At 57.9% G+C, this 25,355-nt stretch overlaps 2 protein-coding genes across 2 annotated transcripts; one reads left to right on the top strand and one right to left on the bottom strand.

Moving 5' to 3' along the window:
- The first annotated feature begins 113 nt into the window (after window positions 1–113).
- Window positions 114–12,726, top strand: ERLIN1 (ER lipid raft associated 1). Its single transcript, XM_056495565.1, is given in 14 exon segments — window positions 114–181; window positions 482–637; window positions 1,456–1,537; window positions 1,860–1,906; window positions 5,328–5,389; window positions 6,556–6,681; window positions 7,542–7,615; window positions 8,044–8,102; window positions 8,649–8,740; window positions 9,175–9,264; window positions 9,521–9,600; window positions 9,778–9,921; window positions 9,923–10,004; window positions 10,007–12,726. Coding segments are annotated over 13 exon segments (1,089 nt in total). The 5' UTR covers window positions 114–181; window positions 482–524; the 3' UTR covers window positions 10,045–12,726.
- Window positions 12,727–13,523: 797 nt separating this feature from the next.
- On the bottom strand, window positions 13,524–24,330 carry ADAM8 (ADAM metallopeptidase domain 8). The gene is made up of 21 exons (XM_056495557.1): window positions 24,224–24,330; window positions 23,205–23,314; window positions 20,263–20,339; window positions 19,992–20,070; window positions 19,835–19,911; window positions 18,851–19,037; window positions 18,419–18,484; window positions 18,263–18,331; window positions 17,536–17,705; window positions 17,368–17,449; window positions 16,720–16,868; window positions 16,366–16,543; window positions 15,660–15,749; window positions 15,236–15,431; window positions 15,038–15,137; window positions 14,782–14,968; window positions 14,629–14,706; window positions 14,464–14,548; window positions 14,242–14,356; window positions 13,979–14,162; window positions 13,524–13,870 (listed from the first exon to the last, which is right to left on the bottom strand). The coding sequence occupies exons 1-21, from the start codon at window positions 24,282–24,284 to the stop codon at window positions 13,724–13,726; spliced, it is 2,487 nt and encodes an 828-aa protein (XP_056351532.1). The 5' UTR covers window positions 24,285–24,330; the 3' UTR covers window positions 13,524–13,723.
- Window positions 24,331–25,355: the final 1,025 nt, after the last annotated feature.

Here is a 25,355-nt window from a genome sequence, read left to right as displayed (position 1 = left end):
CTCGCTCCCGCGCCGCCATCGCCATCACGCCGTTGCCTGGCAACAGGAGGGCATCCCGCGGTGGGCGGCGATGACGTCATCGCCCCGCGCCGACGTGGCGCGCCCATGGTGCCGCGCGCCGGCGGCGCGTGCGCGGCGGGGGCGGGAGCGCGGCCTCGGCAGCACGTGGGGAACGGGGCAGGTACGGGACGGGGATGGGGATAAAGGGTAGGGATGGATACGGGACAGGGGCAGACGCAGGAGAGGGGCTGGGATAGGACGGGGTGGGGATGGGGGCAGGACAGGGATATGGACGGGCTAGGGGGGCACGGGGGCAGGGCCGCACGGGGCCGGGGCGGGGCGGCGCTCCCTCCTCCGGGGCAGCCCCCAGAGCGGGGCGGGCCCTGTCCCGTCCCTGTCCCCATCCCGGCCCGTCCCGCTGTCGCCGTGTCTCCCGCTCTGGGGGCGGTGCCGCCCGGCGCTGACGGTGTTGCTGTGGCAGGGCAGGGCCCGCGGAGCCCCCGGCGCCGGGAGGGGATGCGAGCATGGCCATGGCCCAGGCCGGGGCCGCGGCCGCGGCTGCCACGGGGCTCCTCGTCTTCCTGCTCTACTCCGCCATCCACAGGGTCGAGGAGGGACACCTGGCCGTGTACTACAGGTACGGTGCTCCCGGAGCTGGGCTTCATTCCTGGCCCCGGGGATTGCGCTATCCTTTTCCCTTTTTTTCCCCCCCGTTTTTTGTTGTTTCTGCTCCCTTCCACCCGTGCTGGTGACTCCCAGACCCCCCAGCCCCATGCAGAACCCTTGTGTGTTTGGTTCTCTGAATCCTCAGCTGCTTTTCCTGCCTCTCCTTCCTCCCTGCCCTTTTCACAGACTGGATTTCAGAGCTTACAGGGCCGAAGCTCTGGGTCTGCCCGGCCTTCTCCCATCTGTTGATCTCTCCCTGTGCCAGCCAGAGCTGTCACCTTTGTCCCAAACTGTTACCCAGCCAGAGCTCCCGCAGTGTCCCTGCTTTGGAATGTTTTCCCTGCTCTTCCCACTCAGCACCGTGGGCCCGTTTCCCTTTCACCACAACCCTGCTGAGCAGGAGAGCCTGGGGGATTTTTCTTTGTGCTTTGTGCCGAAATCCAAACTGGCAGCATCACATCCACGGCTGGATTTTTCCATGGTTACCAACGAACTATTTAGAGAGGAGAAAGCTGTGTTCCTGCAGCTCTGAGCAGTGTTGCAATGCTGGGAGGGTTTAGCAATAGCTGCCTGCTCCCAGAGTTGATGGCTCACAGGCCTCACGCAAAGTTGCAGCAGGCAAAGATCGGGTGCACTCTGCCCTTTTGTTGGGGAATTGCTGGCAAATTTAGGGCACAGATGCAATTCCCTGGGAGCCCTGGAAGTTTGAACTGTCCCTGGGAGCCCTCAAAGCCAGTCCTTGCTGTTTCCCACCTTCCTGAGCCTTGCCCTGTTGTTGCCTCTCCGCAGGGGCGGCGCGCTGCTGACCAGCCCGAGCGGCCCTGGCTACCACATCATGCTCCCTTTCATCACCACCTTCAAATCCGTGCAGGTCAGTGCCCTCTCCTCCCCTGGGCAGCCAGGATTTGTCCTCTTGGAGAGCTGTCCCCACACTGGGACTGGCAGTGTCCTGCTCAGGGGGGACAGTCCGTGTTTGTGGCTGTCTCTGTTTCCCAGGGGTGTATCTGGAGCACAGCTGCCTGTGCATCCCCCAAAAGGCAGGTGAGGAGAAGCTTTGCCTTCTGCCCACACCTGCAGGCCTCACAAGGGAGGCAAAGGACACACTTTTGTGTCCCACTGTGGGAGTCTGGGCACAGCAGGGTTTGCCCAGAGAAGGGAGCAGTTTGTGAGTGCTGGCTGTGTTTGTGTTGCAGACCACACTGCAGACTGATGAAGTGAAGAATGTGCCTTGTGGGACAAGGTATGGCTTCCACTTGTGTTTCTTCTGGATGCACTCTGGGGGGTCCTTTGCAGTGCTGGGACACAGGGAAATAAAGGCAGCTAACATAAAATTAATCCCAAATGTACACACATCTGCCCCACCATAACAGAACAGGAGGCACAGGAAGGAGCACTGGCTCTTGCTGGAATTGCTGTTCAGAGGATGTTTATATTTATTGTGATGTTATCTTGAATTCTTCTCCCCTCAGTCACTCTGACTCCTGTTGTTTGTGCTTTGCTCTGCCCTCAGACTGAATCTTTCCACTCTGAAGCTTGTTGCTGATACAAGTGCTGACCCCAGCAGTGGGCAGAAGTAAACAGGGAATGGGAATCCTCCTGATGAGAGGCAGTTGATTTCCATATGAAATTCCTGCTGCATAATTAGGCTGATTCTTCTATCAGCACAGACTTGCTTGAGTTGTAACAAGCGGGAGAGGGCTGGTTGAGTTGGGTTACAGATCCTGTTGTGTTGGTTCCTCCACAAGTTAAAGTGATGACTCTTCAGGGTTAAAAAAACCTGGTGATTCTCCTTGTCTTTAACATTCAGGGTCCTCAACAAAATTTCTGTTTAAAAAAATAAATCAATATTGAGTGAAGTGGTGACACACAGTGACCACATTGAAATTAAAAGGTGAATGTTAGTGCTAGTGTTAATAAACAGTTGATTTTGATCATGTTTAACCCATATTAACTTTCTTGGAGTTGTTTAGTGTCAGACATTGCTTAGTTTAAATATTACCATAAAAGTCTCATGGCTTTAATTTCAGATCTCAGGTTTTTCAGGAGTATCTGTATATAATGTTAGTAATATAATAGTAATAGTTAGTAATAATGTTCAGTGCTGCAGCTTTCACAGAATAACAAAATTATTTGGGTTAGAAGGGACCTTAAAGCCCATCCAGTGCCCCCCCTGCCATGGGCAGGGACACCTTCCACTATCCCAGGCTGCTCCAAGCCTCATCCAGCCTGGCCTTGGGGATCCAGGGGCAGCCACAGCTTCTCTGGGCACCCTGTGCCAGGGCCTCTCCACCCTCACAGCCAAAAATTTCTTCCATGTATCTCACCTAAATTTCCCCTCTGTCAGTCTGAACCCATCCCCCCCCTTGTCCTGTCACTTCAGGGCCTTGTCCAGAGTCCTTTTGTGGTGAGGTAAACAAACTCTAGGCCAAGCCAAAGATCAAAGTTTGAGGCCAAAGCCAGCCTCAGCCATTCTGTGCTTCTGTGATTTGGGAGCTGAAAATTAAGTTCCTGTTGAATTTCAGCATTGTGGGGTTCAGTTGTGCAATGCAGGTAGTTGGGATGGTACAGGCAGTAAAAATGGGCTTTAAACAAGCAGCCAGCTGGTGAAAGCAGCTCTCAGTTAATAATTGAATACACTCCTGACCAAAGGTCCCAGTAGCCCTGTCCACTTTTCAGGTGTTACTGCAGGAGCCTTTCAGTTTGCTGCATTTGGAGTCCAGAGTCTGCAGCTGCTCCATGCCAAAGCTTTGCATCCACATTTCCATAGTAAAACATGAGCTTATAAATAACAAATGGAACACACCTGGAGTGTCACTGTCCCAGTTCAAAGTCTGCTACCAGAATAGATCCTAAACAGTTTCAGGTTTTGTATTTACAGGTTAAACCATCAGATTGTAAAGGCTGGGTTTCTCTTCCTGTTCCCTCTCCTTATCTATATCAGGAAGCTTCTGTGTGGGTGTCCCATCCCCAATTTTTGCCTTACCTGTCCAGTTTGTACCTGGCAGCATTAAGGGAATTAAATAGAGATTTTTAAATCCTGAGTTAGATCCTGAGTTGTCTGAGGCTTTCCAGGGTATTCCTGTTACCTGTGTCCATCTCCTGTGGCATTCCCTGGATGCTCTCCTTGTCCTGTCAGGTAGCACTGCTGCCTAATTATGCTTAAACTTCTGCCAGGTGCACAAAGTCTATGTGTTGGTCCTCCTTTTATGGATTTCTCTTTTCAACATGGATTTCTCCTTGTTCCTCTCTTCCTGGAAACTTTGGGGGTCTGAGTGGCACCTGTTTCCTCAAAGCCATTGCTTGACCAGTAGGACTGATAAAATTTATTTATCCTCTACCACACCACATGAACACTTATGAATTATTCCTAATAATGGAATAACAATGGATAATACCCCTCTTACTGTCCCAGACTGGCTGAGATCCTCAGCAGGGTTGTTGTGGAAGGTGAGGTGCCATTTCAGACCCTTTCCTGCCAGGGAGTTGTTTTGGGGCTGTGGATGAGTCCTGATGAGATTCAGGGTGTTGCACACACTCCCTTTTTCTTTCTAACATCCCTTTAAAATTGAAATGCCAGATTTGCAGCAGATAAGGCCCATCCATCACCAGTGTTTTTAGCTCATAGTTGTCATGAAGCATGGGCTGGCTTGGGAGGCCTTTTCCAAAAGAGCACAGACACAGGCAAGTTCAGGTTGTTTTTCTGCAGACTTGGCTTCGAGCTGCCAGAGAACAAGATCTGCAAAATAAGAAATGGAGTTTGTCATGGGGGACATGTTTGATTTAAAACATCATAGAGTCTGAGTTTGGAAATGTGGGAGCTCCACTGCCAGGAATGAGCTGTCTCTAAACAGTTCCTGCTGAAACTTCTGGACTATGATATGCCTTTGTCCCAAGGACATTGTCACAAGAGTATTCTGCTTTAAAATTAGGCTCTCAAGAGAGTTAGAGTTGTTGAAAGTTATGGGTTTTTTCCTTCACTGTAGAGTTTGTGTTTTTCTCTGGTGTTACAGGTACTCAGGGGTGGGGATGACTTTCTGAAAGCCACACCAGTAGGAGCAGAGGCTGGGGACAAGCCTGACCTCTGATTCCCCCTTTTCCCTGCCAGTCTGGCATCACATCCTCCCTCAGGGAGAGGATTGCCTGCAGGCTGCCTCTGCTGAGGTGCTTGTGGTGCTCCTGGAGAGCCACACTGGAGCTGGGAGTGTGGATTGAAGCCTGCCTTGTGCTTTGTTCCTTCCTTTCTGCTGGCTTGCCAAGCTCCTGCTGGAGTCAGTGACTGTGTGAATTAAATTAAGGGGGTTTTGTATTTAATGTGTGTTGCTGCCTAGAAGAGCTGAGGTGCATCTGCATTTTGTGGCAGGTGTCACCTGCTGCCCTTGCTGCCTTCCCTTCTGCTTTCTTGATAGCTGCAGCTAAATTCCTATTCAGAAACATTTTCCTTTGGCAGTTACAAAGGGAAAATCACAAAGGAAGTCACAAAGGGAAAGGAAAGTGCTTTGCAGGCTTGTGACTTATACAGAGAGAGAGGGACTGGGATTCTTTGCCATCTCATTGCAAAATGCTCAGAATATAGTAAAAGAGGGATAAATATATCTTTGCTTTAAATATGTTAACTTCTAGCAGCTGCAGTGGTAACTGAGGAACTCTCTTTTTCCTTGCAGTGGTGGTGTTATGATCTACATTGACCGAATAGAGGTTGTGAATAAGCTGGCCCCATATGCAGGTATTTCCCATCCTGGTTCAACAGGCAGAGCTGTGACTGCCTTCACTCATCCTGTGGCAGCTCTGTCTTGGTTTGCAAGACTTTCCTTTTCCATGCCAGGAAAACTTCCCTGTTTCTGTTTCTTGTTACCCTTATGGTCCTGTAGCACTGATCCCAGGTGCTTCCAGCTCAACTCCTGAGAAAACTGCAGAGACAGAACCCGTGTAGGAGCCTCTTACCTGCTTATTTCACCGAGCCAAAGACTCAAACAGCTTGTTTTGTTCAGCAGCACAGCTCAATGCAAAACTCCAGCATTGCTGAGGCACTAGAGGGTGAATTCCTGTTGTAATTTATAGAGTCATGGAGAGGTTTGGGCTGGAAGGAACCTTCAACCTTGTTCCACCCCCTGCCATGTGCAGGGACACCTTCCACTATCCCAGGCTGCTCCAAGCCCCATCCAACCTGGCCTGGGACACTGCCAGGGATCCAGGGGCAGCCACAGCTTCTCTGGGCACCCTCACAACCAAGAATTTCTTCCATACATTTCACCTAAATTTCCCCTTTATCAGTTTGAACCCATTACCCTTGTCCTGGCCCTCCAGTTCCTATTGCAGATTCCCTCTCCAGCTTCCCTGTAGCCCCTTCAGACCTGTGAGGTCTCCACACAACTTTCCCCTCTCCTGCTGAGCAGTCCCAGCTCTCCCAGCCTGGCTCCAGAGAGGAGGTGCTCCAGTCCCCCCAGCAACTCCATGGCCTCCTCTGGACCTGCACCAACAGTTCCAGATCATTCTAATAACATGGAGTGAGCAGGCCAGAACTGTGCACAGGGTTCCAGGTGGGGTCTCAGCAGGAGCAGAGGGAGATAATTCCCTCCCTTGATCTGCTGGCTGTGCTCTTTTTGATGGAGCTGGTTGGCTTAAATAGTGGGAATGATCCTTGTTTTCACTGTACAGCAGTACCTGTTGCCATGCATGCAGGTCCTGGTGAGGCTTTGCTGTTTCATTTCTTCATGCAGATGGTAAAACAGGACCAGGCAGTACATGACTGCTCCTTGGGATTGTGTAATCCCAGCAGCACCTGACAGATGGGCAGGGCAGCTGAGGCCACCCTGTCCCAGTGCTGCCCCCCTTCCCTGACATCCTGGCACGTGCCAGTGGTGACCTGTGGTGCTTCTGTCCCTTCCCCAGTGTACGACATCGTGAGGAATTACACGGCAGACTACGACAAGACCTTGATCTTCAACAAAATCCACCACGAGCTGAATCAGTTCTGCAGCGCCCACACCCTGCAGGAGGTGTACATTGAGCTGTTTGGTGAGTGGATGGCAGCTGGAATCTTCCTGGGATATCTTACAGCCAGCCCCTTGGAGCACACTGCCCCTGTGCTGGAGTTGCGGTGTAGAATCCAGCTCCTTGTACATCCACAGCCACTTCTCCTGTAACTTTAGAGACTCAGGTGTCTTTGTCTTTCCCCATCTGCATGTGGGAATTTGATTTCAGTCTTTTCCCACCTATTGTGGGTGCACAAAGCAGCCACTCTGCTCTTGTGTGTGCAGTGGTGCCTGTGGCCTTCACTATGACAATGGATTTGTCTTGTTCTGCTTCTGCTTTTAATGTCCTGCTCTGTTGCTGAATTCACTTTTGTACTTTCACAGTTCCCTTCTGGCTGTCTCTAACAAGGGAGAGCTGGAAGGTTTTTCACAGGGAGGTAGCAGTGATTCAGGAATTCTCCGTGGTGGACCTGTGCCCCAAAGACAGAGCAGGTTCTGTTCCTTCTTGAGTGGCTGAGCAGGGGGAAAATGGCCTGTGGAAGAGAAAAAGTTGTCAGAATTTTAATATTAATGTGCTCCAAGTCCAGGTGCTGAGAAGGGATAGGCTTATACCACAGGCTCTGAGCATTCTTTCTGCTGAGATGCTGAAAGCCATTTGCAGTTAGTTCAGATAACACAAATTCATCAACAGCTGAAATTTTCCAGTCACTAGCATGTGACCCTCCTTTTGGGAATGTTTTTCAGAGGGCTTAGAAAGGGAAACAATGTACTGAATAGTCTCAGGAAGTATCTTTATCTTACACTGTAGAGTTACCTGCTCTTTAAGGCCAGCTGACTCTTTGCCACACTCTAGGGGGAAAAAATGATAAACCAACTGGTCTCTCTTTTATCCTCCAAACACAGATCAGATAGATGAGAACTTGAAGCTGGCCCTGCAGAAAGACCTCAATGTAATGGCACCAGGTCTCACTATCCAGGTGGGTTGTGGCCTTTCAATAATAAGGAATTTAAAAAGGTGGAGAAAGGCTTTTTGCCAAAGCCAGCAGTGACAAGGGACAAGAGTTTTAAAACTGAAAGATGAATGTTTTATGCCAGGGGTGGGCAGGCCCTGGCACAGGTTGCCCAGAGAAGCTGTGGCTGCCCTGGATCCCTGGAAGTGTCCAAAGCTGGGTTGGACAGGGCTTGGAGCCTCTGCCCCTGGTGGGAGTGTGGGTTGGAGTGGATAGCAGGAAACAGAAATGTAGGACACCTCTTAGGAGAGTGGCCATGCTCAGCTGTGTTACACAGGAGGATTAGGCACCACTGTCCACAGCACTGCAGCTGGTTTTGCAAAGAGATGTCTTGGTTATTCAGATTGCATCAAAAGATTTAATTCAAAATGTGCTCCTTTTTTCTTCTTTCACAGGCTGTGCGTGTTACAAAACCCAAAATTCCAGAGGCCATCCGAAGAAACTTTGAGCTAATGTGAGTAGCTAGACATAAAATGGCATTAATTAGTTTTGAGGGTCCTGCACAGGCTCAGTTCTGTTGGAAAGCTCTTCCCTGGTGCTCAGGGAGTGAGAGGTGAGCTCTGAGCAGTGTGTGCTTGGCCAGGTGCACTTGTGCCTTCTGTTTTCCATTTCCATACTGAAATCAGGGCTCAGAGGTCTTGATGTCTTGCCCATAAACTCCTCTCCAGAATCTCCAGGATGTCTTTGGGCTGAAGGAGATGGATCTCACTTCACCTTGGGTTGAGCAAGCCCAGCTCCCAGCCCACATTGCCCTGCTCCTCATCCTGAGCACCTCAGACTGGATTTGCATCCAGATGTGGACTCACCAGTGCCAGATGGAGAGGGGGATGATCCCTTCCTTTGGGCTGTGCTCATGCTCGTGCAGCTGCAGGCAGAGCCAGTCCCCACAGCTGGGGGCAGGGAGCTGGCAGCTGGCTGGCCCCTTGTCCCTGTGGCCTCTCCTGGGATGCAGAGCTGCTCCTCATTCCCTTTCCCCAGGATAATGCTTCTCCCCTTGCAGGGAGGCTGAGAAGACCAAGCTGCTGATTGCAGCCCAGAGGCAGAAGGTGGTGGAGAAGGAGGCAGAGACAGACCGGAAGAAAGCGCTCATTGGTAATGTCACCAGCACAGGCTGAGCCCCCATTCCTGCCTTCCCTGCTGAGCTGGGGCAGGATGCTGCCTTCCATGCTGACAGCAGTTGTTTTCAACATCTGAGTGAAAATCCCACAGCAGCAGAGCAGGCAGCACTTCTGTCCTGCAGCAGGGATGGAGGAAATCACTGCTGGTAAAACTGCTTTGGCTTCGAGCTCCATGTCCCTGTGCCAGAGGGATCACACTTGTAAATGGAATGTCAGCTCTGCTGACATCAGCACTGTGTTTTCTGCCTGTTACTCTGCTGCTTGGAGTACAGAGTGGCACTGAGTGGGAAGGGAGGGAGCAGGGGACCAGCTCCTGGTGTGGCAGACTGCAGCCAGGTGCTGGGGTCAGGGTGCTGGTACTCAAGCCCTGAGAGGCAAATGTCCCAGCTGAGCCCGTTGTGATTGCAGAGGCAGAGAAGGCAGCACAGGTGGCCAGGATTCACTACCAACAGAAGATCATGGAGAAGGAAACAGAGAAGCGGATTTCTGAGATTGAAGGTAACCACACTGCTGGGGCTGGGTGGTGGCAGGTGGAGGAACCTCAGACCTGCAGAAGTCATCGAGGGTGCTTCAGGGGTGCAGGGTTGTGCACTGGGATTGTTCCTGCCCTGTGCATGGAGCTCTCCAGGAAGCTGCAGGGCAGGCACAGGGCCAGACACTGGTCCCCATGGGATGAGGGCTCAGGTGCTCGGTGTGATGGGGCTGTTCCCTTCCTAATGCTTTCTTTCCTGTCCCTCCTCTGCTGCTGGGTTAGATGCTGCATTCCTGGCAAGGGAGAAGGCAAAAGCTGATGCAGAGTACTACACTGCTCGGAAGCTGGCTGACTCCAACAAGGTGAGCACTGGAAATTTGGTCACTCACTTTTTGCACAGGAGATGAGTTCAGATGGGCAGCACTGGAAAAACACTTGATCTAACAGCCCACACTCCAGGAGGCAACTGCTTGTCATGAAGCCTCACACTGCAGGGCCCAGAAAGTTGTCTCTTAGTGTCTTGTTTCTGTTTCCTGTAGCTGAAGCTGACCCCTGAGTACCTGGAGCTGATGAAGTACCAGGCCATAGCTGCCAACAGCAAGCTGTACTTCGGTGACCGCATCCCCGGCGTGTTCCTGGATTCCTGTGCCTTCCAGCAGGCCAGCCTGAGGACTGCCCACGAAACCAGCCTTCCTGCACAGGAATCCCCAGAGAGCTCTGCAGAAAGCCCCCTCAGAGGGGAGGAGAGCACTGGCTGAGGAGGCAGGAGGGAACCTGGTGTAGCTCAGCAGCGAGCCCGGCTGTGACCGGGGACGAGGCCCTGTGCCGTGGGGCGGATGCAGCACATGCCTGGACATCTTGTGTATAGGTGGCATTTGGGTTGATTTTCTTCTGGCAACAGATTGCAAGGGCTCTGCCTCTTCTGTTTCTCCCCCTGTTAAATTGGTGCTTCCAAAGGAGGGATAATCCTGTACTAACATACCTATACTGGAATATTAAACGACAGACAGCAGGAAAGCCTCCTGGGGTAGGTGCAGTAATTTAGCAGGCATTACTCTGCAGGAAGGAGATGTAGCTTTGAGTGCTGTGCTGCTGCACACTGGTCATTGCTCAGCACTCCTGGCTGAGGCTGACTGAAGAGGAGGTTCCCCTCCTGCTGCTGAAGCTTTGCTTGGTGAAGGTTTCTGCTGACGCTGTCTCGCTCTCAAGGACTCCAGTGGAGTGGACTCTCCTTGGCCAGTATGTTCCTGCTCAGGACAAGGAGTGGTTTGCTGTGGAATAGGTTATTGGAGTAGGATCTGCACAGCCATAATATTCCTGTAGACAGCAGCACTAGGTAATGACTTGGAGGAAGCAACCTCTGAAGGGATTCTGCAACCCCCCTCCCTCTCCAAGCAAGAGGCTCACACTTATTGTCTGGGACTGGCTGTGCTTTCCCTCTGGGTGGCTGAGTCTCATTGCCTCCTAAACCAGATTTCAGGAGCACCTCAGAGCAGCTGGTTGGGAACAGAGCCTGGCAAGTCTTTGCTCAGATTCCAGCCTCCAAGTAAGTCATTCACCAGGGAAAGGGAGCTGAATTTCCACTGCTCTGCCATGGTGGTGAAGTGAAGGGGAAGAGAAGAACGAAAGGACCCTGCTGTGCAGCAAGTCAGATGTTTGACACTTCAGCTGCAAAGTAGGTGAGGCATTGCTGCTCCTCCATGCAAAATCCACTGCTCCAGGAAAAGGGATGTCCTTGCTTTGTATGTCCTTGAGCAGCCATGGCAAGGAGTGTGTCCATGCTCCTCTCATCCCTGGCCAGGCTTGCTGGCAGCTGGATCTTCTGTCCTGATCTGAGTCGTGATATATCCGACCTGCTCCTGGTGTGCCATGGCAGGGTGAGGGGAGAAGTGCTTGGGGAGGGGGGAATCTGCTGGGACAGCCTGCTTTCTGCTTTTCCTCCTTCCTTCCCTCTGCTTGTGGGGTTGTACTTGCTTTTAGGACCTGCTCCTCCTCGTGCTCTGTGAGGATCCGGGGTGCAACAGCTGGGGAAGCAGCTGGCAAGAGCTGGAATGCTGTTCTCCAGCTGGGAGCACCCCAGCACTGCCTGCTGCTTGTTCAGAGACATGCTCTGCTCTCCCTGTGCATCCCTCCTGCTGTCCTGTCCCCTCAGAGCAGCCATGCCACCCTTGAGGGGGCTGGGGGGTGGTGACACTCCAGGCACTGGAGCTGTTGAGATCTTCTGTCCCTGGCTGTGTCTGCAGCCTCATGGCAAGGGGAGGGATGTGTTCAGCTTCTGCCGTTGCGAAACACTAAACCCAAACCAGCTTTACCTGTGCTGGTGATGTCCCCAGGACTGTCTGGCCTTTTTTTGTCCCTACCCTGTGTGTATGTGGGCTGGGCTTCAGGAATGGCAGTTTCTCTGCAGGATGTAAGACAGAACTGTGGGACTTGGCAGCAGTTTTGGGTGGTCTTTCTTATCCTCTGTCTGCCTGCAAACTCCCAATGCTCTGCTCCAGGATCCCAGCTCATCTCCCAACCCAGTCATGGCAGGAGCCAGGGACCAGGGCAGAGAGGGGGTGGCAGTGTGTTTCACAGTGTTTGAAATGTCTCCTAGAAATGCTGCTTGGCTGTCAGGGTCCCCTTTTTTCCTGTGGGATGGGCTTTGAGGAAGCAGTGTGGTCTCATCTCTGCCCTGCCACCTCCTCGGTGTTGCAGCAGTCCCTTGGCACAGACACAGCCTCTCACTCCAGTGACACCTGTTTGATGGGATTTTGGGATGAGGCCTTATAGGCTGGATGTAGTCTCTGTGATTTTCTTAGTGTGTTAATGGGGTTGGACACACTGGGCATCAGGAATGGCTGGAGTAGGTTCTGCCAGCCTGGAAGTGACAAGGGCACGAGGGGAGCTGCTGGGGCAATACCAGGCAGTTCACACCTCTCCTGCAGTGATCAGAGCACAGTGTCCATGCAGGGAGCAGGAATGCCTTCCAGGCAGTGCAGGGAGAGCTGCTTCCCTTTGGATCCCAGCCTTGCTGTGCCTCCCTGCACTGTCGGGGTGGGTGCGTGACTTTGCCTTAGGTGGCTGTCACTGGCTCAGTGTCCCTCTGTGTGGTCTGAGGGACCCCAGGGGATGCTCCCCAGTCCCAGATCCTGCAGCAGCATGTGTGATGGGTGCCCAGTGCCTTTTGCAGCAGCCTCCTCCACCCCTCCTGCCTCCCCAGCCCCCTGCAGCAGCCCCAGCGTGTGCAGGAGGGGGTGGCCACGGCTTGGGCACCCTGGCACGGGCTGTGCTGCCCTCTGAGCCCCAGCTGTGAGCAGGGACGTGGCTGCTGCCAGGATTTTGGGATTGAACTGGCTTTTCTCTCTGCTCCCACAGCCTGTGTGGGCCTGTGACTAAAGGGGTCTGCCCCTGGATCTCCCTAAGGAAACACGATACTTGCGGTCAGGTTTACATTCTCACTGTTCAGTTCTTTTGATAAAGCAGAATAAAATTATTTTGTTACCATTTTTTTGGGATGGTTTTATGCGTCCTAGGGCTGGTGGCACATGAAGTGGGGGATCCCTTTGCCTCTCCCCCTGCAGCAGCACTGCATGGTGTGGATGTCCTCAGCTGCAGTGACTGCCACCCTGGGAGCCCTGTAAGGAGCCTGTGCTCAAAGCAGGCCACAGCCAGGATGGTGCTGAGCATGAGGGGACTCCCTGCAGCATCCTGGGGCAGCCTGGCTCTGCGTGGCTGGCAGAATGTGCTGCAGTTTGGCCCTGGTGGCTCTGGCACTGGATGGGGGAGTTCAGCTCCATCCCTTTTCCCTCTGATCCCTGCACAGCTCCCTGCCTGCTGCCACCCCGCTGCCCCCTCCTGCCCAGACACACCCCATGATACCTCTACCTTCAGTCTTTATTGGTATAAAAGCCTTGAACCTAAATTATATCAAAAAAAAATGGGAGGCCTGGTTTTACAGCAAGTGGCTCAAAATGGTCACGTAAGGGTCATAAATAAATGGCTGCAGTAAAAAGGCTCCCAGTGAATTCCCTTTTGAACAGTAACTCAAGGAATGAATAACTCCAGAGATAAAAGCCCCGTGGGGAGGCCAAGCCCAGCTTGGACCTGCCACAGCCCCTGGTGACATCTCCCCGTGTGATGTCCCCAGGCAGGGCACGGTCCCCACGGAGCAGTGCTCCTCCTGCCCGCTGCTGCCAGGAGCTCCTCTCAGGCAGGGGAGGGCAGGAGGAGCAGCACACATTCAGGACGTCGGGAGGGAAGGCAGCAGCTCCCGGGGCATTGTCCCCTCTCCTGGTTCCCTCGGCCGGCTGTCCCCCCTGGGACAGCCGTGAGGCTGCCGAGTCATTAAGGCACAACTCGAGGATCTGTAAACACTGGTGCCCACCCCGGGCAGGCTCGAGGGTCCGGCCAGCGATTCAAGTAAGGGTGGGAGGGGCACGGTGGCTCCCCAGCTGTGCCCCCACCCAGCTGTGCCGCCCGCGGTGGCGGATGGAGCATCCTTGGTCACCTCCTGGCCGGGGGCGGCTTCAGGGCCACCTTTGGCGGGGGACAGCGCTGGAAGGGGGTGGGTGGCAGGGCCGGTCCGTCGGCGCGGCTCGGCGCTTTGCTCTTGAGCGCTGGGAGAGGTTTGCTGGGCGGCTTCGGCTTCGCCTGGCGGGGGGAGAGACGCGGCTGCAGGAGGGACCCGGGGCGGGGCAGGGAGCGGAGGAAGGGCCCCCAGGCTGGGATGTGCCGGGGGCCATGGGGAGGGCTGGTTACCTGCGGGGGCCATCCCTGCGGGGCCCGCACGGGGCTGCGGGCGCGGTCCGGCCGCGGGGCCGCCGTGCTGCTGACCAGGCTGGGCTGCCCGATGTCCCGCCCGGACAGCTGGCGGCGGCCCGGCCGCGCCCGGCCGCCCTCCTGGAACAGCGGGTTGGCGAGGCCCGAGGGCGTCCCGCTGGAGCTGTGTGGGACACAGGGACAATAAGGGGCTGGCCCGGGCATCGCTGGAGCTCAGCCCCGAGCAGGGGGACGGGAATTACCCTTTGTGGCAGCGCCGCGCCGTCCTGGCTCTGAGGAGCACCACGCCGCTGCCCAGCCCGAGCCCGGCCAGGGCCAGCACGGCCAGCACGGCCGCCAGCACCGCGCTGTCACCCCCTGCGGGGACACACCCGGGCGCTGGGGACGGAGCGGCGCCTCCCAGCCGGAGCCAGCCCCCGCCAGGCTCCATCCCCGGGACACCCGTGGGGCTCAGGGCACCGTACCTGCGGCTATCCCCGAGATCTCCTGCTCGCAGTAGGGCGCTGCCCAGCCCGGGTCGCAGTGGCATTCCCGCCTGTGGTTGCACACCTGGGAGGAGGGGACAGCGTCAGGGCGGTGGCCGCGCCCCGGGCCCGCAGCAGCTGCGGTGGGGCGATCCCAGCGCCTACCCCGTGGTTGTTGCACTTGGCCGAGCAGTTCTTGTCGCCGTACACCTGGAGGTTCTGGCAGCGCCCGGCGTAGCAGACCTGGGGACAGACAGCGGGGCTCTGAGGCTGCCCCGGGGCCGGTCCTCACCTTCCCCGGCCCGGCACGGCTCTCACCATCTCCTCGCCGCACTTGGCCCCGGTGGGCACCAGCCGCAGCTCGGCCGCCTCGCCGGCGTCGCTGCCCGCGATCACCGCCTTGCACTTGAAGCGGCCGAAGTAGTAGCCGAAGGAGTAGTAGCCGCTGCCGAGGATGGGCTGGGTATTGTCGCTCAGGCACAGCAGCGTGCCGCACTTGACATCCCTGCGGGACACGCAGCGTGAGCGCCGGGCTGGGCCGGGCTGGGGCACCCCCCGCACCCCCCGTGCTCACTTGGGGCTGCAGGGCTGCTTGCCGTACTCGGTGAGGCAGTGCAGGTGGACGTGCTGCTCGCTGTTGTGCTTGAAGCAGACATCAGGAGCCACCTGCGCCTCTGCGGGACACACGGGGAGGGTCACAAGGAGCCGGAGCCCGCTTTAGGAGCGGGCTGCGGGAGGGGAGGGCAGCAGGATGGGCAGGGAGGGGCCCCACCTGCGCCCCAGAGCGCCCGGCACTGCTCGCCGTGCGAAGGGCAGGCCCCGTTGTAGCAGTAGCCCTTGCCGTGCTGGCAGGAGATGCCGTTCTCCTGGAACACGTCCTCCGGGCACTCGGCGCTCAGCCCGCTGCAGTGCTCGGCAAGGTCGCAGTCGTTCTTGCTGGCCCGGCAGAGCGCACCCGCAGCCTTCACCTGCACGGAGGACAGGGATGCCGGCGCTGCCTGGATGCTCTCGCTCCTCCAGGCACCACAGCACAGCAGCGCCCCGGTCTGGGAAACCTCTCCCAGCGCCCCGTGGATGTGGACGCTGACACTGCTGCTGACTGAGCTGCTGCGCAGCACAGACACTCCTCCAGGGCTCGGACCGGCTCTTCCTCTGACTGAGAAGCCGCCGAGCTGCTCCCCTGTGGACGGCAGTACCTTGCAGTCCTGGCAGCATTCCCCTCGGGCACACTCGGCTCCCTCTCTCAGCTGGCACGTGGTGGCATTGCAGCAGCGATCCGTGCACTCCTGCGGGACAGGGATGGACTGAAACCCTCCTGGAAGCCCCCTGAAGGATCCTTTCCTTCCTTCCTGCCACATCACCAGGTGCCCACAGCAGTGTAGCTGCCATGGGCTGAACCACGGGCCAAAACCACAACAACATCCCAGGTGAGGACCATTCCTGCTGCCTCTTTACCAACACCAAAACAAAGGACCAGAAAGGAGTTTTTCAGAAGATGGAGCCTGAGATGGGCCCCTTTGCAGGAAGAAGAAAAAGCGAGGATTTCTGTGCTGATCCCCTGGATCAGGGGAACATTGCTTCAGATCCCAGCACAGGGCTGTGACCAGCGATTTATCCCAGAGGCAGTGCCTGTGTGTCTCAATTCCACCCCCACCCCGTGATGTGCTGGTAGGGATGAGGAATAATTCTCGAAAGAGCAACATGTTCTCTCCTGGGTCACCTTTTTGGAGGACATGGAGGGATGTTCATCTTTCCTAGGTAAAACTACACACAGGGGGGCGCACACGAACATCCTCCGCTGGTTATTTTTTGGCATCAGGAGCACAAGGGGAGGGTCTGCTGGGCAGATCTCAGATCCCTGCTGCCCACCCTCCTTCCCAGCCCTTTGGAGAGCACCCCTACCTCTGGTGTGCCGCAGTCACACTGCTCTCCCCTCTCCACAAACTGGTTCCCACACACCGGCCCCCCGTACAGCTCGTCTGCCCGCGGCGCGTTCAGCAGGCAGCTGGTCCGGGGGTCCCCCAGGAACTGCCACATGTCCTGCTCGCTGCACTGGCTGAAGAGCTTGGGGTAAACCAGCCTGGAGGGGCACAGAACCGGGAGGTTGTGAGCAGAGAGCCCAGGGGGAAGCTGGAGGTGGGGTGGAGTGTCCACCCACACCTGACCATCTCAGTGGTTTCACCCTGTCAGAGGACAGCTCCGTGCATTTGCTGCCCAGGGATGTCACACGGGGGTTTCCCTGGCTCCTTCACTCACCCAACGCTCCCTGCCATGACACAGCCCCCGTCAGCTTTGGGGACGGGGCAGCGGCAGCCGGTGACGTCCTCATCGTGGGACATGCCCAGGTTGTGCCCCATCTCGTGAGCCAGGGTGGATGCAGCACCGATGGGGTTCGTGCTGTGATCCTGGGGGAAAAACCCTTGTGGTTCCTCCACAGCTTCTCCCTGGGGCTGCTGGGGCCCTGCAAGGTGCCTCCCCACACTGCCACGCTCAGCCCACAAGCTGGACGTGGTCCTGTGGCCCCTCAAGATGCCCAGGTTGGTCTCTCAGGGCTGGCAGTGAGCTTAGACAAGGTGGCTGCTCCAAAAATGATGCTTTGTGGTGGGTCTGCGAAGCTACAGGTCCCACAGCCATCCTCTCCTGCTCCTGGGAAGGGATGAGGGAGCACAGCCAGCCACAGCCTCCTGACAGCCTCCTAAAATCCCAACTCCTGTGTCCATGGAGCTCCTCTGGGAGGCTTTCCAAAGGTACCACAGGTACCCAGCTGGCTCTCCACTTCTCTGGGGGTCATACACTTAGGGGGCAGAGATGCTAGGGACCAAATCCAGCCTGCAGAGGGGGACCAGTGGAGAAGGGAGAGGCTGTGGAAGGTGCAGTGCAGGGAGGGCAGGGCACAGCACCCACCTGGTTGACGCCGCCCGAGTCCCTGGTGCACATCACCAGCTTCTTGGCCAGCCCCACGGTGTTGCCGTGGAAGTCCACGCCCCTGTGGGATCGAGATGCCACCATGGCCAGGTGCCCTGGGCGGTGGCAGGGCTGGGAGGGGGTGAGCCGGTGGCCCCCTGCCCTTACGTGATCAGCTGGGCGTTGTCGTGGGGCTTCTTCCGCAGCAGCTCCGACTCCCGCCAGTGCAGGAAGTTGTCCAGCGTCACCTCGGGGTTGGGGCTGACTGTGATCTTGTCCCTGTGGTTCCACACCTCCAGGCCAATCAGGGCCACCCGCAGGCGAAGGGGCTGGTAGAGCTGGGGTGGGGCACAGCCCAGAGGGAGCCGGGATTGGGGCTGCAGCAGCAGCAGAGGGGAGGTCCCACCTGCCCCGGGGAGCTGCAGCCGAGCCCAGGATGCTCCTCACGGTAGGGAGCTCGTCACCCTCAATAAATTACACAGGCTGGGGTGACCATGTAGACAGGATTTCCCCCCAAACCTCTGGGCTCTCTCTTGGCTGGTGAAGGCTGGGATGCTGCTCCCACACTGCTAACCAACAAGTGAGGCTGAAGCAAAGCCGTCAGGAAACCCCCCACGGTCCAGTGCATCCCTCCCTTTGTTAGCAGCCACTCCAGCCTGGGAGGGACGTGCTCCCAGGGGACACAGGACAAAATCTCCCTTCCCTTACGGGCAGAGCTGAGCCACTTGTCATGTCCACACTGCACATGAGGTTGGCCAGGGGATGTGGTCACCCTGCAGCAGCTGAGATTGGGCCTGAGATTGGCTCCAGCTCCACCACCCCACCCATGCCAACCTGCCTGCCCCCTCCTCTGTGCCCACACTGGAGCTGGGAGGGTCCAGAGCCCTGGGCTCACCTTGTCCACGTGGTTCACGATTTCCTTCATGCGGTTCTGCACGGTGCGGAGGTCCTTGTGCTTCCTGAACTATGGGAAGGACACACAGAGATTTCCAGGGTGGCTTTGAGCTCCTCACTGCAGTGTGACAGCAAACCCACAGCTCTCCCCACTTACCTCCTGGTTGTCTGCCACCAGGACCAGCTCCACGTACCGGGGACCTTTTTGTATGGGACCTGATTTCTGGAAGGGAAGAGGAAAGTGGGGCTCAGCTTGCAGCTTGCCAAGCCGGGCAGCTGAGCCTCCCATGGGATGTGTCAGATCCTGGAGGATCTTTCAGGTCTCCTAGCTCAGCTCTGGGATGTTGTTTTGCTGGGTTTCAGGCTTCTTCCAGCTTGCATGCTGGAAAACCCAAGCCTGCTGCTGGGATAACACACCAGGCTCTGCGGGCATCACAGATCCTCCCATGGGGTGGGAGGATGCTCCTGTTAACAGGACAGGATCCCAGGGCTTGTTCCCTCCATAAGCCACTTGTGTTGGGGCATGGAACACCCCCATCCTCCCCGGGACTTCCCAGGGCTCGGGAAGGAGCAGCAGTGCAATCCCTACCCAGCGGTAGAGCTTCATGGCTGCGGGGATTTTGGGCTCGTGGTCGTACTCCAGGGTGGCCCCGGGCTGCCGGCAGGTGCCGCGTTTGCCCCGCAGGTGAGCTGCTCGGTACACGGCGTGCCGGCCGGCCACTGCTCCCTCCAGCGGCTCCAGCAGGAAGGTGGTCTCATTCACCCGGAAAAACCCGCTGGAGAGGGAGGGAGAGAGGGCAGGCGTCAGGCAGGGAACACGGAGAGACCCTGCACACACCCCTGGAAGTGCCTGTGATATGTGCCCCATCCCTGGATGTAATCAAGACCAGGCTGGAGCAACCTGGACTAGAGGAAGGTGTCCCTGCCCATGGCATGGGGTGAGACTTAATGAGCTTTAAGGTCCCTTCCATCCCAAACCATTCTGGGATTGTGGGATTCTGTATAAATACTGCTGCCACAGTGGCTGCTGGGCTGGGAGGGGACAAGCACAGCTCAGGGAGCATCAGTCCTTTAGGCAGCAGGAATGTCCTGGGGCTCAGCAGCTGATCCATTCAGGATGGATCCGGCGAGGCCACTCCTGCCTGGAGCTCCTGTGGTGTCAGGGCTCCACTCTCACCACATTGCCGTGAGTCAGCCCCCAAAAAGTGCCGTGAGCCTTTCCTGCCGGGCACCCAGCCGGGGTCAGCACCTCCAGCAGGAAGAGGGATGGCGTCTTCCCTTCCGCAGGGGAAAGCTGAGCTCTCACTCCATCAGTGAGTTCAGCTGAGCTCTCACTCCATCAGCTCCATCCGGAGCTCGGTCACTCTGGGTCACCGGGGCTCGGTCACACCGGGGCTCTGTCCCCTGTGCCCTGTGCCCAGGCTGGGTGCTGTCCCCAGCCGCAGCACGGCTCCAGGGAGCTGGGGCTCTGTCCCCTGTCACACCGGGGCTCTGTCCCCTGTCACACCGTGCCCTGTGCCCAGGCTGGGTGCTGTCCCCAGCCGCAGCACGGCTCCAGGGAGCCGAGCCCTACCTGAGCCCGCCGCAGGTGCTGATGCTCGCTGCCGAGCCGGGCTGTCCCCGCACACGGCCCTGGTAGAAGCAGTGATCCTGCCGAGAGAGAGGCAGGGCAGAGCTGAGGGGCTGCCCCCGGGGCTGGGAAGGCTCCTCCTCCCAGAGCCAGCCCCTACCTGGGTGTTCGGCTTCTCGGTGATCTCGGAGCCGTCGGCCGAGTAGTGAGTCTCGGTGTAGTGCTGCCCCAGCAGGGCCCTGCGGGGAGGGGAGGGGGCGTCAGCACCGACCCCCTTTGGGGAGAGCTCTGGGGACTGTGACCCCCAGCTGGGCTTGGAATAAAGTGCTCTGGGCTGAGGACAGGTCACCGGTGCAGTGACACCCGGGAGAAGGGGTACTCACGGCAAGGGTGGGTGCAAACCCCCCTCAGGCCACCCCACCTGCACTCACCTGTTCTTCTCCAGCCACAGGAGGTATTCCCTGCCCTCGGCACGGACGCTGTAGAGGACGTGGTCTGGGTAGGTGCTCTGCAAGAAGGAGAGAAACCACCATCAGCAGGAGCAAGAGGGGGCCCTGTCCTGCCCAGAAAGGGGACAGGGTCTGTGTGTGCCCTGCCGAGGGATCAGGAGCCTGGCTGCTCCCTGGAGGCAGCCAGCAAAGACACAGGAAATCAGAAGAGAAGGAAGAAAGCATGTGGGCAATAACACAAATCCCCAGCACATCCTGAGATGAAGAACAGGTCACCCGCAAGGAGACGGAGTCAGCAAAGTCTGACTTCCCGTGTCTGACACATGGCTGCAGATGGCCGTGCCAGGGACTGAGGTTTCCTACTCATCAGTCACAGAGCTCCTTTTTTGGGGTCTGAGTTCAGCACTTACTCACCAGCTGAACCACAAAGATCCCGATGGCTCTTATCAGCAGAGACTTCTTCCTCCCTGACTGATCTAGCACGCCACATCACGTTTGGGGAGAGCCTTCCCTTGGCTCTCCTCAGCCTCTCAGAGCAGATTTTGGTAGCACTGTGTCCCAGATCCCCTTTGCCTGTGGGAGGGAGCCAGGGTGGCTGAACCCTGAACCCTCAGGATGGAGATGTTCCTACAGGAAAAGCATTTCCCTCTGGGCTATCCTGTGATCTCATCCCACTGGGGTCACTGGGAGTCATGGTCCCTTGTCAGGCTGTGCCCTTGCCAGGAGGGATCTGAGACATCTCCTGAGTGCACATCCTCAGCCCTTGCAGAGTCCAGGTGTGGAGAGAGCTGAGCCAAAGGCAAAGTGAAACTTTCCCATGGGGCCAGCATTCCTCGGGGATGAGGTGTGCTGCCTCTCCCTGGGGAGGATGACAGCACGGGCTGTCATACCCTGGCTCAGCATTCCCAAGGGGATGACCTGCACTCTGGAAGGAGCAGAAAGCCTTGCTGACTCAGTGCCAGAGGAGCCAGGTGAGAGGCTTTGCCTGTCACTCAGCTGCCCCCATTCTCCCTGGTTTGCAATTCCAGGCCTGGAAAATTCTTCTCTTATGAACAGCGTCTCCCGCCTGTCCCGACCCCTGTCCGCCAACAAAGCCACCCTTTGTTATTGTTGGCAACACCAAGGCCAGAAGAGGTCTAAGGAATGGCAGGAAAGCGCTTGGAAGGGGGTGCTGGGTCAGGGAGCGTCTCTCGGAGACGACCTCAGGGCAAGTTTAAAATAAAAAGCCCTGAAGAAGCTGCTCTGAATCACCCTCAATCGCTCCTCATTAGCATGGGCTGTGCGAGGGCTCCAGATGGGAAGGCTTTGGGAGCAGCCCGAGTGCAGGCAGAGCAGGGATTCCTCCCAGCTGGGCTCAGTAAGAGACCCTGAGAGCTCGCCCAGGATGGGGATGGGATGTCCCATCCCACCCGAGCTCAGGGTGCTGCACCCCTGGCTGGGAGAGGCCTTGCAGCAGGAATGGGGCTCGCTCTTCCATGAGGAACCCAGGGGTGCCACTCTCCCTGCTGTGCTGGTGGGAAGGCTGGCACCCAGGAGATCCTGAGCTCAGCATCCCAGGGCTCCACCCTGCCTGCAGGGATGAATATCTGGATTTAAGCAAAGCCAGGGGGTAACTGGTCTGCTTCAACCGGCAGGGCAGAACTCCGACCCCAGAACCAGCTCCTGGTTGTGCTTGGCTCCAGGAGGAGCCAGCATGGACAGCACCCATCTCTGTCCCAGAGAGGCTTGGTGGTGGTCAGACCTTGCTGAGAGCTTCTCTCCCACTCAGATGACCAGGAGAGCAAACCTAACCTCAATCCAAGAGGGGAAAAAAAAGGGCTTGGAAAGCAGGAGACTTCCTGCCCTCAACAAGGCGGGTTTGGGATGTCCAAGCACCACCCAAGCCAAGAGCAAATCCAGGTGCCACCCATCAGACAGCCCCTGTGTCTGTCCTGAGGTGCACAGCTCGTGGCAGATGTCCCCTCCAGAGGGATCCCGGAGTGGGTGAGCTCCCCAGTCCGGGGGGATCGGTGCGGAGCCGGCGCACACCCGGCACAGATGGCGGCTCTAAAATAGCCTGGGGAATGTTTATCTCGTGGACAAGTTTAGGTTTCTAGAGCAAGGAAAAACAGATGCTTTCAGGGAGTGTTTTTGAAGCTAGCTTATCAGGAAGGGTTTGAATCACAGAGGAACGTGCTGTATGGCACTAGGGAATACGTGTCCCCGGTCCCTCCATCCCTCCAGGCGCTAAAATCGGAGCTTTTTGGATCTGGAAAAGGAATTTTTAAAAAAGTTGGCTGAATTTCACTGTAAGGCAATGAGGAAAGTGTCTTTGAGGTCGTGGCATCCTACACAATCACTCAACATCAAGCACTCCAAACTCCTGACTCAAACCCCATTCCTTCCCCCAAATTGCCAGGTTTCCCAAGAAAAACAACGCTGGCTTGCTTTCATGTGGATTTCTGCAACTTTCTGATTCTTATTTCTCCATCCCAGAGGACAAAAAAAGCCCCAACTTCAGCAGACACAGCAAGAAAAGTGCTTACAGCTCCACGAGGCTCCACAAACCCCTCCTTGAGGGAAGACCAGATGTCACAAGACTGCAGCCGGGCTGAGAGGTGGCACCGCTGGGTCACGTCCCTAAAGAAAGCACTGGAGAAAGCAGCTCCTCTCTCCAGGAGTGCACCCTGCTGTCTGCAGATCCTAATTAGACCCAAAACAGCCCAGAAAAGCTGATCTGATCAACTGCTCCAGCATCTCCATCCTCCGGGGTGGAAGCAGTGCAAGGAAATGGGCGGCATGTCCGTTTTGGTGCAGGGCTGAGAGGGTTTGGCCAAATGGTTGGTCAAGGGGTGCAGCTCTGAACCTGGTGGTGGGACAGCATCCCTGCTGATGGCAGATTCCCTAGAAGGCAGCGAGGGCGGCTGTGCCGAGCCGTGACTCACCGGAGGCGCGGAGAGGTCCCTCTTCCCCCGGGGCACCGGCAGCGCCCGCGGCAGCACCGTCTCGTACCTCTCGACGTGGGGCAGCCGCTCCTCCAGCCCGGCGCCGGAGCCTGCGAAAAGCCCAAGGGCTTTGAGACAGATGCCCGGGAACTGTATCACAGAATATCCCGAGTTGGAAGAGTCCCACAGGGATCACCGCACAGACACCCCAACAATCCCACTCTGTGCATCCCTGGTGTCCAAACCCTCCTGGAGCTCTGGCAGCCTCGGGGCTGTGCCCATTCCCTGGGGAGCCTGGGCAGTGCCAGCACCTCTGGGGAAGAACCTTGCCCTGGTACCCACCCTACAGCTTCACCCTTGGGCCAACATGAAGGTGCAGGGATGAACCGAAGAGCAAGTCCTGAAATACCTGCTGGTATTCCCAGGGAGCTGCAGCCCCCCAGCTCCCACAGAGCGCTCAGCATCACCTGAGAGCGAGCGAGTCCCTTCGGGGCTCGAAACCCCCGCCGAGCCCCCGGTGCAGCAGCACGGAGAGAGGTTTTCCAGCTCCCCATGGTGATGCCACCGCGTGTGACTCGGCGTCTGGCGGCTGTGGGGGCTGTTTGGGAGAGCGGCTGGTGCCTGGGTGGCTCAGCCCCCTCCCAGCCTTCCTTGGATGTCGGAACGGAGAATTCCTGCCATAAACCCTTTGCTTTTCCCGGGAGCCCCAAACGCCAGGTTCGGACGGGGCTGGGTGCTGGGTCTGGGGGTGCCCACGGGGAGCCAGACGAGCCACGGGCGACCTCGCCGGCTGAGGGACGGGGGACTCCGGCTGTGACCCTCCTGTCGCCGGGAGGCACCGGGAGCATCCCCGTGGGAGCGAGCCTGGCCCCGGACTCCCCTTCTCCATCACCCTCCCCCTCGGGGGGCGAGCACAGAGGCGCATCCCGGGACTTTCCCCGGGGAAAGCATCCCCATCCCGCGGTGCCTGCATCCCGGTGCCCCAAACTCCCCGCCCGCCCCAGGGACCCCAGGCTCACCTCGGGCCGGCAGCAGCGGCAGCAGGAGCGGCAGCAGCGGCAGCAGCAGCGGCGGGGCCATGGCTCGGAGGTCCCGCCGTGCCCCCGCTCGCCGCGCCGCCGGCAGCCCCCGCCCGCCGTGAGTCACCCACCGCCGCGGACGGGACGGGGCGGGGCGCGGCGGGACGGGCCGCCCACGGCGGGGGACGGGGCTGGGGGGACACGGGTACCGGGACGGGCTGCGGGGCACCGGGGGCTGGGGGGACACGGGCACCGGGGCGGGCTGCGGGGCATCGGGGGCTGGGGGGACACGGGTACCGGGGCGGGCTGCGGGGCACCGGGGGCTGGGGGGACACAGGGTACCGGGCGGGCTGCGGGGAATTGGGGGCTGGGGGACACGGGTACCGGGGCGGGCTGCGGGGCATCGGGGGCAGGGGGACACGGGTACCGGGGCGGGCTGCGGGGAATTGGGGGCTGGGGGACACAGGGTACCGGGGCGGGCTGCGGGGATTTGGGGGCTGGGGGTCACAGGGTACCGGGGCGGGCTGCGGGGATTTGGGGGCTGGGGGGACACGGGTACCGGGGAGGGCTGCGGGGCACCGGGGGCTGGGAATGGGCTGGGGGCTCCAGGGTATTGCGGACAGTCCATGGAACATCGAGGAGGATCCGCGGCCACCGGGTGGTGTCCGCAGGGAAGTGGGGGCTGTCCACGGAGCATTCGGGCTCTCACCAAGGGACTCAGAGGCTTTGGGGCACTGGGGACTGTCCCCAGGCAATCACGGGGGTCCGTGGGGAATAGAGAAGGGTACACGGGGGCACCTGGAGGGTCTGTGGGACATTAGGGAGGGAGCATTGGAGAGGGTCCACGGGGCATCACAGGCACTGGGAACTGTCCACGGGGCATTTGAGGAGGGGTGGGGTTGCCAGGGGGCACCTGGAGGGTCCCTGGCATTGGGCAGGGGTCATGGGGCATCGGGGGATGGATGGTCCCTGGGGCACTGGAGGATACCCAGGATGTCAGGGAAGGTTCACAGGACACGAGTGGGTGTCTGTGGGACACTGGGGACCATCCAGGAGCGGTCTGTGGGTTTTTGGGGAGTGTCCATGGGGCATGGGGGGACTGGGTCAGTGGGGTAGTGGAGGCTGCCCATAG

Source organism: Oenanthe melanoleuca, chromosome 6, assembly GCF_029582105.1.
Source record: "Oenanthe melanoleuca isolate GR-GAL-2019-014 chromosome 6, OMel1.0, whole genome shotgun sequence".
Classification (NCBI taxonomy): domain Eukaryota; kingdom Metazoa; phylum Chordata; class Aves; order Passeriformes; family Muscicapidae; genus Oenanthe; species Oenanthe melanoleuca.
The sequence above is the reverse complement of the archived record's forward strand: the minus strand, read 5'-3'. Positions and strand labels throughout refer to the sequence as shown.